Source organism: Podarcis muralis, chromosome 9 (genome assembly GCF_964188315.1).
Source record: "Podarcis muralis chromosome 9, rPodMur119.hap1.1, whole genome shotgun sequence".
In the NCBI taxonomy this organism is placed as follows: domain Eukaryota; kingdom Metazoa; phylum Chordata; class Lepidosauria; order Squamata; family Lacertidae; genus Podarcis; species Podarcis muralis.
The window spans coordinates 39047215-39067728 of record NC_135663.1 but is presented as its reverse complement, the minus strand read 5'-3'; the positions used below and the strand labels follow the sequence as shown (position 1 = coordinate 39067728).

Sequence of the window (20514 nt, the reverse complement as noted above, 5' to 3'; positions counted from 1 at the left end):
CCAAGAATTTGTGGTATGATTTACTGACCTTGTGCAAAAAGGCACAAATTAGGAAGAAAAATGAAGGGGGACAGACTTTGATTAATATAGGTAATGCTATACCATATTTATAATAGCCTGTTCCCTATTCTGCTTTATAAATGCAGTCACTGAGAAAGGTGCCCTGCTGAGGCTGAAATGAGGCTGAAATCGGAGCACATGCCACTAGAGTGTGGGGAAACTGATCACACTGTCAGCAATTCATTTCAAAATGATGTATTTAGTGCTCATTTCACCTTCCAAAGGGGGGGGGGGGAGGGAAAGGAGTTCCTCAGACTGGAAGGTGATATTGTTATTTTCAAGGACATACCTAAGTTTTAAGATCGCAGAAAAGGGCTTAGGGTGCTTTTTTGAAAAAGAAAAAGAGCAAACAAGGAAAGCTTTATGCAGAAATTCAGTGCTACCATGCTGTTTGATAATTGCTAACATATGTGGTTCCTCTGTTTCATTGTAGTCGTCCTCGTGAGTTCTGGCGCCTTGACTACTGGGAAGATGACTTGCGGCGCCGGCGACGATTTGTGCGTAACCCCCTTGGATCGACACATCCTGAAGCGACGTTAAAAACAGCCATAGACCATGGTCAGTGTAAAATCTGCTTCTTGACAATAGCAGCAGGTACAGTGCATGGCAATGGAGCTTCAAGCTCCAGTCATCTGAGAGGAGGTGAAACACTTTCACATTCAGAGGTCCCTTTAAGTTTCTTTCCCTGACCTGTGCATTTCAAGACCTAATTATATCTTAATGGCATCTCCCTGTACGAGTCCTTTGCATAGGAGGCTGAACTTAGCAGTGATTTGAGACAAAGGTAGAAGATTCCTTTATTCCCTTGGTATGGTTTTGTGACAAATTACCTTACATGAACTGTAGCAGTATGAGCAAGGCATATTTTCCCTTTGAAAAAATCCCCACTGATTATTTTAATTAATGTCAGCAGAATATGAAGACTGTGTACGGAGCTTACTATATTTTCAGGAACCCTGTTTAATTCTCCTACATGTTAGCTCATTTTGTCTTAATTGAAGTAATGCAAACCAGAGAACATGTAGTCTCCAAATCAGAAATACATTAGAAGAATACATGCTATGTTTAAAGGTAATTATTTATCTGTAATTATTTTAAAACTCAGTATTGCCATGTGTTATGCTTTCCTATAAAAATAAGCCAAATCAAACAAATTATACTGAAAATTCATTTAAAACTGAGATTTATTGTTTCTTATTACAAATACTTTGGAAGTGAATATTGGAGCAGGGAGCAAGTTACCAAACTCTCATTGAATAGCTCTTTCCCATTTTCCAATTTAACTCCCATTTTCTATTTTTATTTTTTAAAAAATGGTAATTTCTATTTGAAATTATGTTAGTGTTGTATGGGTGTCTAGGAAGGCAACATAATTTGGAAAGTTTGTTCTGGGCCAAGCGTCTTAACCTCTTGCACTCATGTCTTCAAATATGTCAGCAACTATAATGCCAAATATGACGCAAGTCCTTTGAAATAAATGACCAAACAGGGAAGAGTCAATAATGTGATCTAAACATGATAATGGTCTTAGATCCTCTCATCTTCTGCTAAAGAAGAAAGGGAGAAATGAGATGTAGAATTAATTAGGCTTCTTCTGCTTTGAAACGGCTTGTACATTTTGTTCTACTGTACACTAAAGGCTTCAAGAGTGCAAATTGTCTTTGTCTATATATACTTAGTTTTAGTAAAGCTTGATACTTTTCAGTTGTAAGCCTACTCATATTTGCAATAATTAACTGCCAACATTTAATTTCAACTTTTCTAATGTGGGTCAGTTGCACACTTTATGAAATAATTTAACCATTCATATTAAAGAACAATTAATATTTTAGTCATTTTTTAATATTCATTTGTCTCCTTATTGTTAAAAGCAATGCAGTGTGCAATATTATATTAGTAATAATCGAACTGGATAATACTTCTGAAGAATGCAGAAATTGTTTTTCAGACAGTCTTAAAAACTAAAATTTCACTACTGTTTGTCATAGTTACATGTGACAAACACTCTTACATTGCATACATTGGGAATATGCTAAGTTCTGTAGAATGGTACAGGTGACAAAAATAATGTACTGTACAATCTGTCATTTCTCACTGTAGTTATTGTGGAAAATGGCCAGCCATATGCACCAGTTATAATACAGTCCAATAAGTGAATTGCTTCAAAGGGAGTTGAGTGAGTAGAATAAGTACCAGCCCTGTGATAGGTCTTCTGATCTCAGTTGCCATCATCAAGATTAAACATAGCTTTTTGAATCAGAGAAAGTAAAGACCACTATTAAGGCAACTATTTATTTATTTGGACCTGTCTAATTCTTGGGGCTCAGTGTAAGTAGCAACAAGCAAATATTTTAAAAATAAAATAAAATAAAATGAAGCAGCTGAGATCTAACAAACTGCTTAAGTGAGTTCAAGGCTTGTGTGCACTTAGTAGGAAACCCTAATTTCCTTTGTAACAGTAGATCTCAATTCTTTTGAGATTCAAATGAACCATAAACACAAAGAACTGTACATGGTGGCCTGAAAGTCTAAATAATAAGGTTGCCCCATAGTTAAAGAAAGCTTAGTTGTTTCGTTATGAGTTTTAGTTGATTTTATTGATTGAATTATTGATTACATTTGCCTGTGAGTAAAACATTGGGTGGGTTCTAATGCGGCTTGTGAAGTGGGACTTTTCCTTCCCCTGCTCCCAAATCTGTTCTGTAGGGTTGGGGGGGACTGTGGAGCAAATTTAGAGGGGCATGTGATTTCTAGAGGGCAGAGGAGAGAAACTAGAAATTCCATTGTACAGTGGTACCTCGGGTTACATACGCTTCAGGTTACATACGTTTCAGGTTACAGACTCCGCTAACCCAGACATAGTGCTTCAGGTTAAGAACTTTGCTTCAGGATGAGAACAGAAATCGTGCTCCAGCAGCGCGGCGGCAGCAGGGGGCCCCATTAGCTAAAGTGGTGCTTCAGGTTAAGAACAGTTTCAGGTTAAGTACGGACCTCCGGAACGAATTAAGTACTTAACCCGAGGTACCACTGTACTAGTGGATTTCTGTTGTACAACTGGGCAGTCATTAGTTAGTTGCCAATTAGTTAATAAAGCGTGAAGGATACTTTGTTTTGATGATACATGAGTATCTCATAGCTAGCATTGGAACATGTTTTCTTTCATATAGTTGCTGATCTGCAGCATTTATAAGAATTTGCATTGAAAATAATGTTTTTTAATAAAAAAATTGCTTTCTGATTCTTAGAGTTGCATGAAGGTTTTAAAAACTGTGAATTAATTAACCAATCAAACATTGTGACTTTACTAAATAGAGATTCCCAGCGCACACAGAATTTTAACCCAGGCACCATAAACTTGTGCAAAATGAAAACGTCTCAGAGCAGGTTCACAAAATACTTTTTTCATACAGTGCCTCCATCTGTGTGGAGAAAAGTATCATGTGAACTAGCGGTATGTGGATATGTGTTAGAGATATTTCTGTGATCGTGGAGCAGGGTTCTCCATTGTAGCAAGACATACTTGAATATAGTTTGTGTAGCAAAAAAAAGTGGAAGGAATTGACCATTTGAAATAGCAGGGGTGCCCAAACTTTTTTCAAAGAGGGCCAGATTTTATGATCTGAACATTCATTGTTGACCAAAGAAGTTGTTCAGCTTTTTTTAGGGTTAAAGCTTTTTAGCTTTTTTTTAGGATTTTACCCCAGGACATATACTGCCACAGGAGCTAAATTAAATTGACCGGCAGGCCCCCAAAATGGACTTTGGACATGCCTGGCCTATAGGAAGGGAGTTAGGAAACTTCCTATGAAACAGTTACCTGAGGATGCTTTTCTACACTGCCTCTGATGTTGGAACTTAGTGCATGGAGGACCTTTACAAGAGGGACTACAGTGGAGTATATGGTAATGTAGAATTGCTATTAAAAGGGCACTTTGATAATAAATGAGTATGGCATCTTATAGAGATATGATCTGAACTGCAATTCTGGTGACCTACCTTTGAATCTATGTTCCTGCATTTAGGATGTCACCAACATTCCTGGTGGACTTCTGTTCTTCTGCCCTGTGGTTTCTTTTTAAAAATTAATTACAGAGCATTCTATTTCAATTATATACACTCCATTCCAAAATCCATTTGTCTCAAAGCAACTGGATTCAAGCCAATTCATACCCATTTTGTTCAAGGGGGAACAGCTTTGGTTTAATTCCAAGTATTTAAGCGGAACTGGGATGTGGATCAGGCTGATAGTCTTTCCAGTGGGGAATGTTTTCTTTTGTTACACTGTCAAATGATTCCTTTTACTTACAAATTCTGCTTACTTTAGTTTACCTTGTAAACTGCTTTACTTATAAATCCAGAATAAAAATAAACAAGTCTATTATTAATATCTCACAGTTTGCACAGTTCTTACTAAAACTGGTGTTCTGCATTGTGGCAGAATTCACACTATACAGATTAAATATTGAAACAAAATAAGATGTAATTGTAATCCTGTTTCCATTTAAGTACAGTGGTGCCCCGCAAGACGAATGCCTCGCAAGACGAAAAACCCGCTAGACGAAAGGGTTTTCCGTTTCGGAGGCTCTTCGCAAGACGATTTTCCCTATGGGCTTGCTTCGCAAGACGGAAATGTCTTGTGAGTCTCGCCATTCCCCCCCCCACTTCCCCCCCTTTTTCTAAGCCGCTAAGCCGTTAATAGCCTTTTAACAGCTTAGCCGTTAAGCCTTTAATAGCCGCTAAGCCGCTAAATCGCTAATAGCGCTAATCCACTTAGCCGCTAATGGGGTTGCTTCGCAAGACGAAAAAACCGCTAGACGAAGAGAATCGCGGAACGGATTCTTTTCGTTTTGCGAGGCACCACTGTAGTGGGTTTTACAATGAATTTCAAATGGGAAAAGGGCTGTTCCCATAGCTCCTACCCAAGAGGATGCAGTCTGTTAAAGTTTACAATTGGAAGAAGTGGAAAAGATTCAGAAACAATCAGAAACCAAGACATAGTAATGCCTAGAGAGCAAAAATCAGCTCTGTTGCAGCCTCATTTATGTATTTCAGTAGCCATCTCTTCAAGGGATTGATTTGATTTGAAGGAGAGCCTCTGGTGCAGAGGTGGCAGAGTAAATACCTGAAGACTAATGTTCTCTGTTCAGACAATCAATATCAACCCCATGACTATACTCCAGGCTACCTTCTAGTTTAAAACATTTTTTAAAAAAATTCTGACAATTTAATTGCCCTTCCCAAGCACACATTAAATTGCTTGGGAAAAAGGACTGTAGGATATTTTTCAAAGGCCAGGTTGCCAGGATGGGGGAGGACATCCAAAATTGGTTATTTGTAAATGTCGGCCTGGAAAAGCAACTGCTCAAACTTTATTTTTGCATTTTGTAACTCAGTGAAACTAGTCTCTGGAAGAATCTGTTTTAAACTTGGTGTGCCTTGTAGAAATCAGCACCATTCACTGAAAAAGAGAGAGAATTATCTGTAACATTCTACAGCCTTAACGCTTTTGAAAACTCTTAACAGATCAGTTCTTGATAAAAAGGTATACTGTTCAGGTGGAAGAATAGGATTTTCTGTAATATTCCAAAAATAAATAAATAGTGAAATTGCAAGATTTGTTAATATTGAGCTACTCGGTTAAACTTGACAACAAAACTGCAGTAAATTGTATTGGCCACTCCGTTCCCTTCCCTTTAACATTTAGGGTTCCTGTTTGTTTTCAGGGTGATATAAGTCTTGTTGCATGAAATATAAAAATAGCCTTGTGACTATCTCATTTCCCTGCTGATACATGTGTTCATGTGTGTATTGAGACAAAAGCTAATGGTTAGTGTTTTAAGGAACAGGAGCTGAACTGGAGCCTTGTTCCTCATGGGTTCTAAACAGTTTCATCTTGTTCCATACATAGTTACCTCAGGGGTGGGGAATCATATCAGATCTGCAGACCAATTAATATTTCCTCCATCCATCTCAGGTCGAGTTTAACAGGTAGGTGGAGCTGCCCACCTTTCAGTCACCTGATATAACAGTGACATAGGTAGATTCATAAACAGAAGAACTCAAGACTACAACACTTTATTGTAGGCCCCAACTGTATTTACTAATAACAAGCTCAACTCAATTCTCTGAATGCTGCAACTTGTGTATCCAAAATGGACCCACCTGTGCACAAGAGGGAGGCATCAGCAGGCTTAAAAGATGTGCAGAAGGACAAAAAAGTTCTGGAGCTGGGGAAACCCCAATGACAGCTCAATAAGGATTGAGCAGTGGACACAGAATTGTCAGGAGTGGGTGACAGGAGCAGGTCAGCAATAACTCACCCAGCTTCAGTGAAGTTAACTCTTTATTCAAAGAAACAAAACAGCTCAGGCCTAGTGAGTACAGCAGTTCTTCCCAGTAGATATTTCCCCACTGAGGCAGTTGCAAGGACTGAAGGTCCATGCCTTCCCACAGCTCCCTAAGTCTCCTCCTTCCCCAGGTCCTTCCCATGCAATCTGAGACTCTGACACCTTTGTTTGCTTTTGTTCCACCCTCTTCATACCTCTTCTGGTTCTGGGAGACCAGCAGAGAGGGGAACTGGTTGCAGGAGGGGAAGACCTCCTGGCTTCTTCAGCAGCTTGCCTCATCTCTGCCTCTTGGCTCCCATCCTTTCCAACCTCTGCTTCTACCACTAAACCCCGTTACCTCATTTGCTTCTGACACCCTCCTCCTCCTCCTCCCAGTTTGCTCCCTCTTCTCCCTCTGACTACTCATCATCATCCCACCTCCAATCCCCTGGCTCTGAGCCTTCCTTCCTTAAGGGTTCTCCAGCTGGTGCCTCCCATCGCTCCTCTGCATCCAGCCAGTCCATGACAAGAATGCTGATTATATTGGGGGAGAAACTCAGAAAACCCAGTTATCTGATATAGGCTGGGGGCCTTTGAAGCAGAACTCCAGCACTTTTACATTATCTAAAGCATTTCCATTCCATTTCCCCTTCTACCTACTTTTCAGGGTTTTCCTTACCCTTTTCAACACTCAGTCTTTGGGCATGAATATGTTAAGTCCTCATTTGGGAGGATTGTTCCCTTTATTATTATTTTTAAAAAGATTTTTACTTCTGCAAACTTCAGGGTTACTCTGCGTCTGCTGATACCATCATCTTTTGCATGGGTGACATTTTGGCTCTATAAAAATGCTTGTTCAAAGACTTGAGCTTGGTATTAGACAAGTGGGGCCCCCACAATAAACTGTTTCAACATATTCCAGCGTGTTTCCTGTGCTTGCAAGTGCTGATAAAAATAAGAGTTGGCTCACAGATAAAAACACTTAAAAACGTTTTAAAATGCAACTCCTTTGCAAGTAAGCCGACGGATTGTGTCCCTTTACTATGCAATAAGCGCTTCATTGGGTCTGGAAGCAGGAATGAGCAGACTAATTCAGTAGCCTCACTTCTGATTTTATATGAGCAACTCTTTCTTCCATCCCTAGGGGACATTTCAAAACAGCTTTGGTTCCCCTGCAAACAATGGCTTTTTCTACATATCAATCTAGGTGTCTCTGATCTTCAACTCCAGCCATTATATTCTATTCTCCCCTTCCACCTGTTTGTCACTGTTTTTTCAGTTGGCCATGCCACATTATTATGGGGCAAGGTTGTTCTCCGCCGTATATATTTTCCCCTACCTTTTTTGTTTGCGTATTTTGCAAACGTCAGGATTATAACACTGTCTGCTGGTACCTCATGTGTGTTGTACTTTGGACTAAATAAACACGAGTGCCGGAAGACTCAAATTGGTATTGGTATATAAATGATGAAGACTGATGGAGAAAGAAAATAGAGATTGATAAGGAATAATCAGAACAGAAAATGAGTTGCAGAAAAGACGAACCTGTTGACGGGTGAGGATGGATTTTGCTGATGTAGTAGTTTTTGTGGAAGGTTTGAAGGAACAGCAGGAAGAAGCGTAATGAAAATGAGCACGTCTTATTTATTTATTTTTCAGTATTTATACTTTTCAGTATTTATATAATTTTCAAATGCTTTAGAAAACTATTTAAACAAAGCATATAATACAATAACTAATACCAATTCTTTCGTAAAAAAAATCAAGAGGGAAAATTGAATTTACAGGCAACTCCCGATTTGTACAGGGGTTCTGTTCCAGGACATTGCAGGCTTTCATGAAATAATGTGCAATTGAAACACCCCATTCTACCTCTGCCCTGCCCCAACCTTTAATGACATCTTTTATTATGTTTCTGGTATTCTGATATTTTTTGGTTCGGCACTGTGCGTGTGTGTGAAATCGCACATGTATCAGTTCGCACTTAAAATGGAGGTTGCCTGTATTTCAAATCAGTGATAAAAAGGAATATCATCCTAGCAGTGCTTGCTGTAAACTCTGATTAGCTGGTTGGGTCTTATAGCAAGCCCATTTGGGGCAGGAATCAGCTACACTGCAGAGTTGCTTTTGGGGAAGTCTGTAGCCAGGGCTTGCTGCCACTGCTGATCAGATGATGGGCACCAATAGCAAGCCTTGCTTGCCAAGAATGCACCTGCGTGCCCACCAGCCCCACACCAGATGTCATCTATGGCATCAGGTGTCAGGCAGGTGGATGTGGTTTGAGGAAGATTGCCTTGTAGGCCAAATCATATCCTATACTGGACCTAATGTGGCATTCAAGTTGCTCACTCCCTGGTATAAAGTAAAAAGGGGGGGGACCCCTCTCTTATAATCACAAATGTTTTGTTAACTGTGAGAAAGTTAAGCTTTCATCACAGCCTGGTTCAGGAACAAGCTTTGTTCAGCACCTCAGTAAACAGGACTCCATCCTGTCATTTCAACTCTACTTCCCATACAAGCACCAGATGTCAGTCATGTGCTCATCTGTCACTACTTTTCTATCTTAAATGCCAGAATTAATTTCCACAATTATGTCAGCAGGTGAAAGCACTGTCATTCAGAGGGTGTTTTGACCTATAAATTACTCAGTTCTCACTCGACTGTCTTGGGCTAAGTTCTGAAGAATTCTACCTTGGAAATACATTGGTACAATTGCTTCAGGTCTATTGTTTCCCCCAGATATCTATCAACTATTGCATATGACGATCTACTATATGATACTCCAGCAAAACTTTCAGCCTGTCAGATCACCAGACAGGTTGTTGGCAAACAATATTGTTGTGTAGTAGGGTGCTGGGTACCATGCTATATATGTAGCATGTCCCTATGCATGTCATTGTAGTCTGAGGTCTTGATCATACTAAGGCTTGCATATTCAAGTCTGCAGAACTATAACCTGCCCCCCTTATCCCCACAGAGAACTAACTAGGGACTTGGCTTGTTGCTATCTCAAATGGCAAAAATTATGGCTTGGATCCCAAGTATCTGCTTCGCTCACTTTGGACGATGGGCATGGCTTGGAACAGCCCTGTCCCTCTGTATCTCCTCCACATCATATCCCATACCACTATAACAGGTTCTTCGGCTGCTGCAATTAAGTTTGGGAGCTGCAGATGGAGTCAGCAAATTCCTGTTTCATGCACATGAAATCCACTCCATTGACCAAACTATAGGATCTAATCCAATGTCTTGTAAAACTTTATTTTGGGAGATTTCTATTCCAAATTACATAGAAGCTGTTTTGTTAAATAATGCTTTTTATACTTTGCTTGGCTAGAAAGGTTGCCTTGCTCCCATACTTCAGCATCTCTTCATGAGAGTGAGAATCATGCATGCATTTATAACAATGCATCTATGAGCAGAGTGTGGGTGCAACAATAAAATACATCTGGGCAAATAATTACAGTGGTACCTTGGGTTGCATACGTTTCAGGTTACATATGCTTCAGGTTACAGACTCTGCTAACCCAGAATTATTACCTCGGGTTAAGAACTTTGCTTCAGGATGAGAACAGAAATCGTCCTGCAGCGGCGCAGCGGCAGCAGGAGGCCCCATTATCCAAAGTGGTGCTTCAGGTTAAGAACAGTTTCAGGTTAAGAACAGACCTCCAGAACAAATTAAGTTCTTAACCTGAGGTACCACTGTATATAGTTGTGTTTAGACACGCATACTACTTGTATATATATAATTTTTATTATACTGGGGGCCCTATTGCTCATTTTGTGGTGTGTGCCATCCATTTGTATGGCATAAATTTTAAACCCATATCTAGAACCAGAACTAAATTTTATGCACTCCGCAGGGTTGTTTTCTTTTACATCTTAGGTTAGTTTGAAGAACAGCTCCATGTACATGAACCATGTTTGAAATGAACAATACTTCTTTAAAAGAATGCTTATGGTGGTATGATTGGTGCTTGGTGTTCAAAGAAAGAGTACAATAGCAAAATATGCAACATGCCAGATGAGATGCCTGTTAGCTCTTGCCATGAGTTGAGACTTTTGCTTCACCCAGCTATAAATGAGAACTTTAGCAGTAACAGTGTGAATTCCAAAATACTTACACAATCTGCTAGAGTTACTTACCCACAGCAAGCCTATAGATGTGGGAAAATTGTGAACCCTTGCATATGTGTTTCCAGTGTATTTTACATCCTATAATAGTATCCTAGTAAATTGACTACATAGGAGTATCCTCTGTTATATTATTGGGAAATTCTGGCAAAAGAAAGCTAGAGAAAATTATTAACACCTGTAGAAATTTTACCAGAAACATTCCTGTAATTGACCCATTTTGACTTTCAAACTGAATTTTAAATAAATGAAATAGATACCAGTAATTTTAAATGAGAACATTAGTGTAATTAAGACAGAAAGATCACCAAAGTACAGAATAAAGTGAAACTCTCAAACATCTGCATGTAAGTGCTGATTTTAAAAGTGCATTGTGTACCAAGCTACAGACACATGTTGTCAGAATTTATAAACATGTTCATTATCTGTTTTGTTTTATTTTAGCTTATCCTAGTAGTCATCTTATTTTAATTAAAAATAAAATTCTTCTTCGGAAAGCTATTAGACCACTGAGAATTGAATGTTAGTGCATATGTTGTGTATTAGAATACTGTAGGTAATTTTACTGCTGCTAACTTAAAATCCTCAAGGGGGAGTTAATTACAGGAAAACCTTTCTAAATATCAGCTGCATATTTTCCATGACAAGAGGTTTTTCAACTCTCATTGAATAATTCCAGAACCAGAGTTTTGTTTAGTTATATCTACTGGTACATTTGAACGAAGAAAAAGAAAGTGTGTGTGTGTGTGTAAAATTCTCTTCCCCTTTGACCAGTACTGTAAACAAACATTTACGAATAAATTTTAAAAGCTGTTTGTTTGTAGGAAAATGTGTGAGATGAAAAATGGCCTTTTATTGCAGATTAAACTTCTGTCTTTTAAAAACTGAATTCTTAGGTACCCAAATGGTTGGTTTGCCTATTGTGCTAATGTAAAGTTTTACTTGAAATTTATGTTCACATGTTTACAGAGACAATTAAGCTTTATGTATGGCCACTAGGGATTGCTTTCCTCTGTAAATGTTTGCAGATTAAAGGTTTTTTAAAAATAAGCCCCTGGAACCTCAAGCCATGTATGGCAATAATCAAAAAGTAATGAGCAACGTGTTGAAACTGGCTAGCCGGGATGTGTTTGGCATGATTCCAAAAGGAGACATAGTCCAATATGTTGCTTTTAAGGCTACCCAAAATTATGCACAAGTTTGCAGCTCTTTTGAGTAATAGAAATTTGAATGCATTTCCTATGTTCTCCAGCTGCAACATGGAGAGTAATAGTGAGATAAGTAGTGAATTGCTGCCTCCTATCTGTTTCTTCTTGTCAGTTTAAAATAAGAAGACAATGCATTTAAACATAGAAAGACAGCATAGTTTGGAACAGAATAGGAGTGTGTGTGGTGTTCTCCTGAAACTCAAGATGCATTTAGTCCAAATAAATAAACACACAGTGGGTTTATGCATTTTAAAAGAGTTGGTATTGATAGTTATCGTTGCATTCCTGCCATGTACCCTTGATTAGAATGTGTTACATTAAAAATATTCTGGTTTTGGTTGGAGAGTCTGAGATTATGCTGGATTCTGTGTTGTTGGGATGAAAGAGTACAAGCTTGCTGTAAATTCAGCCCAGTCTGCCAAGCGTTTGCACAGAAGTAAGACCCTGGTTCAGTTGGGCTTTCTTTCCTGGTAAGTGTGATCAGATTGCAGCCTTCTATGTATAGTCCGACGTAAATGGCACTGGATTGAAGATGGTTGCTTTCCAATTACCGTAATTAAGCGTCCATAGGATTGCAGCCTTGGTAACCTAAGCACTCTCCACTAGCTTGAGCCCCTGTAGTGTTTAAAAATTCACAGATCTCTTAACGCTGATAACCTTTCCGTTCACCTCCCGCATCCTTTGAAGGTGCAAGCTTCTGTGTAAGTCTAGAGTGACTTCCTGTGCTGGAGGGCTGGCGTTGGTGCTCCCTCTATAGAGAAGGGGATGCTGTGTGTGCGTGTGTGTTGTAAAGCTACCCTCCTCCTCCCCTCCTGCCAGAGCGCGCATAGCCAAATCTATTCGTCTGTACTCCAGGGAGTGCGTGTGCCTCTAGAGGACTCGTCCCTTTATTGGTGCGAGGGAAAGTCCCCGTCGATGCTGAAGCGCCTGGTAGCCTCTCTGTACATATCATTCACTTGCGCTCTCTAAAAGGCTGGAGTCCTCCTGCGCGCGCTGCCTCGCCCGCAAAGTGTCAATGAATTCAGCGGTGCTGAGTAAACAGGCAGAGGGGCTCTGGCTCTCTCCATGTCGCCGTCTGAGCATTTCAAATCATGTGGCAGTCTGGCATTTATCGTTCTGCACAGGATTGTTGACGATCTTTTTTCTTTTTGGAAAAAATACAAACCGGTAGCGCATATTGGAGAGGGACCACTGGAGGCTCTCCCCCCCCCCCCGGCGCCTGTTAAAAATAAAATAAATAAAAGAGCTCAGCTTCTGCAGCTCGGAGCTGATTTCGTAAAATTGTCGACGGTTCCTGCTGCCTTAAGACTTTGAGCCCTTTTATATATATATATATATATATATAAAGTGAGATAAAAACAGCTACTCTGTTTTGTTGTTGTTGTGCAGACATGTTCTGGTTAAAAAAAGGGGGAAGAACTATGAATCCCCCTTCCTGATTTGAAAAAATTAGCCTGACTCGGTGTAACACAGAGACACCAAAGGTGCGGCCGAAGTTGTTGCTCGAAGTAGCTTTTATCGGACGAAGTTTCCGTAGAAAATGCGCGCTAGACAAAAGAAGGGAAAGTCTGTTCAGCTTTTGGGTAGAGTTATATGGAATTTGGAAATGCTGGTTCAGTTCTACCGGGGTGTGGGTCTTTTCTCGCTTGCCCTTTACTCCCCACCCCCAAAAAAGAGAAACATTCAGGGCAAACAGTGCCGCCCTGCTAGAGATTGCCTTGCTGCTTCTCTCCGTGATGCAGGTGCACCTTTTCGAAGCTTCAAAGAGGACAGGCTAAAAAGGGGGCTTAGTGTGGATTTGCTGGATCCTGCTCGCTGTCGAAGCGCGAAGCGAGCGAGGGAAGTCCTAGGACAACGTCCTAACGCGATCAGCTTCCCTCGGAGTAGAGCTCGGAGACGTAATCTGGTTCCCCAGCCTTGAGCTACGTAGCTCTCCTACCTTTCCAAGCATAGGCGCAAACGCCCAGGGGCCGAGATCCATTCGCGCCCCCTCAATAAAACATTTGAGGGGGCCTCCTCTCAAAAAAAGGTTGATGGTCTGTTCAAATGCTGTGCATGCGCCGCGTCTTGTGATCACTTATAAGGGCTACTCCCTCCCCATTTTTTATACAAGTTGGCACCCCTGTTTCCAAGTTTATTGCACAGAAAATAACTTTCCAAAATTCCTTAAAGGAAGCTTCGCCAACCGTGCACGCCCCCCCCCTCCAAAGCTGCCCTATGCGATTTCCCCTTAACGGCGCCGTCCTCTCATACTGACTCCGAAGGCAGACCTGTGTGCTGTGGGGGTTACTCCCGGGTAAATAAGGCACAGGCATGCTGTAGCCCCCGCGCGTCCGAAGGAGCTCCCCTCGGGCCAATGCGCGAAGGACGCTACTCGCTTGCCCTTTGGAGCAGCCCCTCCACGGCTGGTGGCAGCGGGTTGTTTGTGGCTCGGGGCCGCCTTGGGAGTCCGGCTGCATTTTGCCCGTGGCTGCCCAGCCAGAGAGCAGCGAGGGACGTCCCTTGAGGACGTGGCCGGCCGGCTAGCCTAGAGGGCGCGGCCGGGGCTGCAGTGCGGCCGGAGCCCCCGTCGGGCAAAGCCATCACGTTCTCAGGCTTCGCAAGGCGAAGGAGCCCCTTCCAGGAGCTGGCAGCCGGCGGAGTCCGCAGCTCCTTGGCCGGCCCGAGAAGCGCCCGAGGCAGCTGTGGGAATCTTTATTAAGTCCTCAGACGGGAGAATCGGTGTGAGTTTGGAGTGATGTGGAAGGCGTTGCTGTGTCTGGGCTCTACCGAGGTCTGAATTGGCTCCCCCTGAATAAAGAATAGTCCTAGCCATAGAGCGGTTAAACCAAAGTGGTTGGGGCAAAAAAGAAATAATTTTTTAAAAATTGACAACCCCACCAAGTGCTTCCTTCCTTCCTGAGTTAATCAGTGGTGCTGGATTCCCTCGCTTGCTTTGCTGGTTTATGGATCGCATCCCCTCCCCACATAAGGATGCTCGATCACATTTTACAGCTGGGGGTCATTCAGTCCCCCCCCCCCTGGAAGCAGGTCCACTGACTCCAACGGGGCTTGCTGCCTAGTATAGACTTGCAGTCTTGGTTTCTTGAGACGCACCCAACTAGTTCATTCCCTTTTCCTAAAATCTCCGATTTTGATTTAATTTATAGAGGTATAAGTTTGCTATCAGGGTGAGTTGTGGTTTACTGTATTATTATTATTTTGGGTAGGGATATTTGTTGTTGTTGTAGTAAAAAAATTAAAAATACTGGAAGGGGGGATGCTTGTTTCAAATATCACGTAAGTAGGGCTAAAAGCTCTCAGTCCTGGCTGTGTTAATCGGTTTACAAGTAGCTCTGCCGGCTCACTCGCTTCCCAACCAGCGTGGGTTAGAGGCGGCTGGCTGGCGGATTTATTCCCAGCTGAGCCCCTCTTTGCTTGAGTCTCCGGCATGTGTGCAATAAGCAAGGTTATTCCTCCCCCCCCCCCCCGCCGACCTTCCTTCCCCGTAACTGTTGCCTCTCCGAGTTGATGGACAGCCGCGTTTCTCTTTCATTTCAGCTCCAGATGAAGATGTACTTGTTAAAGGAAAGCAGTCCATCAAGAGTCAGGCTTTAGGAAATCAGAACTCTGAGAGCGAAATTCTCCTGGAAGGCGACGATGATACCTTGTCATCCATCGAAGAGAAGGAACTGGAGAACTTAACTGGTAACTTCAGCTGTCTATTACCTGCTCCTTCCGACTTGGTTCCCCCTCCCCTTACTCCTTTACCTCCTCCTTGGCAACATCTTCTCTGCAAGGGGGGGGGGGAGAGACATGGGGCGGATGGCTCTTTCCCATAACTGTATTAATGAAGATAAATTTCTGAATAGGGGAAATGACCTTTATATTGCCACTTAAATTATTAATTTTAGCTGGAGATATATATATATATATATATATATATATATATATATATATATATATATGAAAGGTCAGGCCAGATCCTGTACAAAAGTAGATTATGCTAGCTTCCCCCCTCCCACCTCATTGACACTAGTGTTACGGCGCATTGGAACAAGAAGGCAATCTGAACAAGTAAATCATAAAGCGTATTTATATATTTGTTCAAAAGCAAAACACCTCTCTGCATCAAAGGCAATCATTCCATAAGTCTTTTAAGCTAATTGTTCTGCCAGCCTCCTTTGTGTAAGTCTAAGCCTTCATTTACTACTTTTTTATAAAAAACTGAGAAACAGGTTATTCTTACCATAATAGATTGGCTTGGTTGCAAACTGAACAAAACAATGTTTTTCTGCTTTAGAGGTTTATAGCCAAGCCCCCTATTCACTGGACTGGAATTGCAATCTGGGAATGAATAGTGTAGAATTTTGGGTCTAGGTAAACATCACTTGGTCCGCTCCCAAAACAAGAATATCCCTTGTGTTTAAATTCTGTTTTGCTGGAAGAAGTGGAAATGGGGGCTTATTCATTTTTATTTATGCACAAAAATCTAAAAATCTCTATTTCAGTTCATTACCTATTGCATCATCTGTTGGGTGCCTTATAATAAAAGCTAAACATGAAAATATAGTCTGCTGTCAAAGCGCTGCACCAATCAGTAAAACAGCAACATAATTTAATAGAGAAGCTCTCCATGAACCTGTTCTTCAACACCCCTGCAAGAGCATCCAATCCATGTCCTCCTCTTCTCCACCCCCTTCTACATTTGTTGCTTCTGCTAATACATTCATACTGTAATAGAGGTGAAAGGGGAGTTTAATTATATAATCTTGACAATGGCAATAGGATTAAGAAGTAATCCTTGCTAATAAAGTAGTGTGGGTTACGAATGAAGTTGAAATTGTCAGGGGTTTTCAGCGGGACCTGAGCTGCCCTGGCTTCTGCAGCTGTCTGCTTGCCCTGTAATTGAATGTCTGAAAGTGATTGAAAAAATGTTATTTCTTCCCTGGATTACATGCTAATGTACAGAGGGCAAAGGGAGACAGCAAAAGAACACATAGCTGCTTATTTCATCCATTTGTGGGAATGAGCTTTGGGAAATCATGGAGGTAGTGCAGCTCTCGGATGCCCATCTGCAAACACAATGTATTTGTACGCTGGGAATAGAGGGCAAAGCTGCTCTGATCTCAGCAGAGCATCTCCTCTATTGTGCTACTGGCACACATTGAGATTGATGCAAGATTAAAGACCATCACACCTCCTAACAATTGACAGAAATGACAATTCATCTGAATTTTTTTGGCAGTTATTCACCCATTGATTACCTAAGCGTGTGCACCTCATTTATACACACTTTATTAATGCAAAAGGGAATGTGTCACACATGCAGTTTACAGTATTTTTAAACAAAGGCCTACAGCTGACAAATATGCCCTTCCGTGGTCTCTGTGTTCCCTGCTTTTTAATGAGTTGGATGACAAATATAACCCACTTTTCTGCTTTATATAATGGCCTGCATATTGTTAGATCTGTACCCAGCCTATTGTTTTGAGTAGTACACTGATCTGCCTCTGTGCTAAACCCTGTGGAGATGTGATTATTCCAATAAAAATTCATTCAGTTGGAAACCAACGCTCCAGCTGTTTATTCCCACAGTCCCTAAGCTGCACTAACACTGTGTGTGGATTCCTTGAAAAATATTTAAAAGGCAAGCTGAAAGCACTTCTCAAATGCTATATGTCTCAGTCTCTAGCTATGGGTAGCATTTAACTTCTGAACAATAGATCCCTGCCATGCATAAAAATAAAAACCCATGTACAAAACTCACAAGCAACTTTCTAAATAAGCTAATCATCAGGAAATCTGGGTCAAATTGGTTTCCCACTCCCCCCAAACCTACACACACATATGTGAAACTAATATTTCCCACCCAACCTTCCTTTTTATGCATTTGCATTATTGTTTAGAACATGAGGCATTCGGTTCTGAAATATTTCTAAATTTCTGGAAGAAGAAAGCTCGATGATCTAATAGCCACCTAGATGGCATACATAATTGTTTGCATTGTTTGCAGCTGTAGTTGTTCAAATATCTGGCAGTCCCAAGTGCAGCAAATGCATTGCATGTGTACTTGCGGGGGACTTATAAGAATTTAATTTCGAAATCCAGTCCTTTTTGTGGAGGGTGTCACTGGATTAAAGCGAGCTAATAAAAAGAAGAACATACACTTATATCTGTGCAACATTTTGTGCTTGTTGCGGAGACCACTGTTAACAAGGTGTTGGGCTGTGGTTTTTGTTTCTTTCCCTTTGGTAGGTCCTGTTAGTCTGTCTACACCAGCTCAGCTTGTGGCCCCTTGTGCAGTAGTGAAGGGCACACTTTCCATCACCGCCTCTGAACTGTATTTTGAGGTAGATGAAGAAGAGCCGAGTTTTAAGAAAATTGACCCCAAGGTAAGAGATCATTGACCCCTCTTGTACTAACCCTTGTGACAAATTACAAGAAGCCTTTAATTTGTCACCCAGTACTTTCTAAATCCATTGGACACAAGTTTTCTCATATTTGTGAGTTTGCCATTTGCGGCGTTTTTGTGCTGGTGGCACTCATGTAAGTATGAAAAACAATTCACCCCAGTTCCAGTGGTAATTACTTCATAGGCCAGAAGCATCCTGGGAAATGCTTTGAATAAAACTGCATTAGAGCAAGAAGATGTGTGAAAGTTTAGTGGTGTTGTCTATTGAAGCCTTTGTTTTACCTCAACTTTTTATGGTGCTCACTGATTTCTTGCATTTGCCTTATACTACTTTGTAGCGGGATGAAGAGTTTGTACATGCTTATTTATTCAGAGAACATAATTGCCACTTGATACTATATATTTTAATAATATATTTTGTGTTGTGCTTCAGTTTCCCAACTCAATGCTTTGTTCAGATTATAATGATCTTTAAATGCAAGGGTAATAAAAGTCATTCCTCCCATCCCCAGAAAACTGTTTTTGCTCACAGTGTTAATGACTACCATAAGAATTGCACTTAGGTAGCTTCCATAATACTAAAATGTGATTACTGAGTGTGCCTTTTCCACCTAAAATGTGTTATGGTAGATAAATGTCTCCCAAATTTCACTAAAGCAATTGCTAAAATACAGTGCTTTCTTCAGGGAGAAAAAAAGACAAAATTGTGTACTGTATTTCTATTAGTGGGTACTTATTTGTTGTATCTCTGTTCAATTTTATTTTTTTGAATACATCTTTCTGAAAAGGTTATTGGATAGTGGGGACTTGAACTAGACCTTGCTTAATGTTGTAGTTGTTTTTTAAAGCTTTTATTTTATTATAAGAGTAGCAAATTAAAACGATGAAGTTTTCTTTGAAGTACATAAACTTTCAAGTATTAGGGTGAAAGTAAAAGGTTTAGAATTGAGAAGTAGCTGCAATTTGTTTGCATGTTATTTTGGTGCTGTTTGATATTAAAATCGAAAAAGCAGTCATCAATGATGACGTACTGTAAAATACTAACGCAGCCTATTTCTTAGAACTCATTACAATACAGGAAGCTACAGTATATATTAATCAAATGTGGCTGTTCAGCCCTTGTGCATCATTCAAGGAGTAATGTAGGGTGAGATCCCTCTGCTATCTTTCCCCTCCCCTTTGAAGGATACAACTATTCCTTTTCCATCTTAAAAACGAAAATGAACAGGCATCTTAAACTGACTGTACTTTTTAACTTTGCGGTAGAGATAGGGATCATCTAAAAGTAGCCAGGTTTATTAATTTAATCTTGAAGACATGAAATGTTAGAGAGAGAGAGACTCCAAACTATTTATTTCCTTTGGTGAAAACTCTCAAAGCTTACTGGTGTTTTGGTTATGAAGTCATGCAACAAGGCAACATCATTCTCTTACAAGCACTGGCGTTTCCCCATGTTTCCCTTTCTCTTCTCCCCCACCCCTTCCCCAGAAGATATGGGTAACTAGAGCTTGAGTAACAACATCTCCCCTTTGAATACCAATCCTGCGTTTGCTCAGATGCCTGTTTAATGGGCCTTCCTCAGTTTGATAAATTCGGCTTCTCTGTGTGTTTTTCTAAACTCCCGGGAAAGAAAACATTATGACAGGAGTTTTGAAATAAAACCTGAACTGGATGCAGCATTGATGCTGATAACATCAAAGTTTATATTCCTACTACAAGGCTGTTTTTAACAAGCAAGCTGTAGTACTTTGAGCTCAGACTTGCTCTTGGAGTGAGGCAGGGGAGCTCCTCAATTTATTTGGAGCCATATTTAAATAATTTGTCTCAGAGAAAAAAAAGATTTTGAATATGAAGCCACATTGCACTAGAAAAAAACAAAACAAAACAGAGCTGTTGTGCTAGTAGATGTATTTATATAAAGGTAGAAAATATGTTTAGTTTTCTAATGGTATGAGATGATTAGTGAAATATGGTAGGACTCTACCTCTTCAATTATAGGTTTGTCTGTGTGTGGGCACCTACTTCAAATAAGTCCTCAATAAATTTAAAAACACACTTTTGGGGGGGGGGGAATTCATTCAAATAATAAAAGAAGGTTTTCTGGAATAATAAAATACCCATCATGCTGGGGCTCCTGTCCACTGCACACAGCTCCATTGAAGTAAATGCTACTTACTGCCAAGTAAACATATTTTAGAATAGAGTTTCACATTTAGAGAAAACATGTTGGAAAATATCCTAGCGGTCTAAATAGTTTTTGTGTGTGTGTTTGTGAAAATCTAAACTTTGTTTGTATAAAGCCTGAAGCCATAATGTGGAAGTATTTAAATAAATAAATAAATAAATAAATAAATAAATAAATAAATAAATAAATAAGTAAGGGGAACAAATT

The 20514-nt window shown here is 40.5% G+C and overlaps 1 protein-coding gene across 6 annotated transcripts in view; it reads left to right on the top strand.

Moving 5' to 3' along the window:
- LRBA (LPS responsive beige-like anchor protein) overlaps positions 1-20514 on the top strand; it is a 359792-nt gene that overhangs the window by 187893 nt on the left and 151385 nt on the right. For all 6 annotated transcript variants that reach the window (XM_028742867.2, XM_028742869.2, XM_028742865.2 and 3 more), the window contains 3 exons: positions 494-618; positions 15269-15415; positions 17966-18102. In XM_028742867.2, coding sequence (XP_028598700.2) covers positions 494-618; positions 15269-15415; positions 17966-18102 — 409 coding nt within the window. The remainder of the gene's footprint in view (positions 1-493; positions 619-15268; positions 15416-17965; positions 18103-20514) is intronic.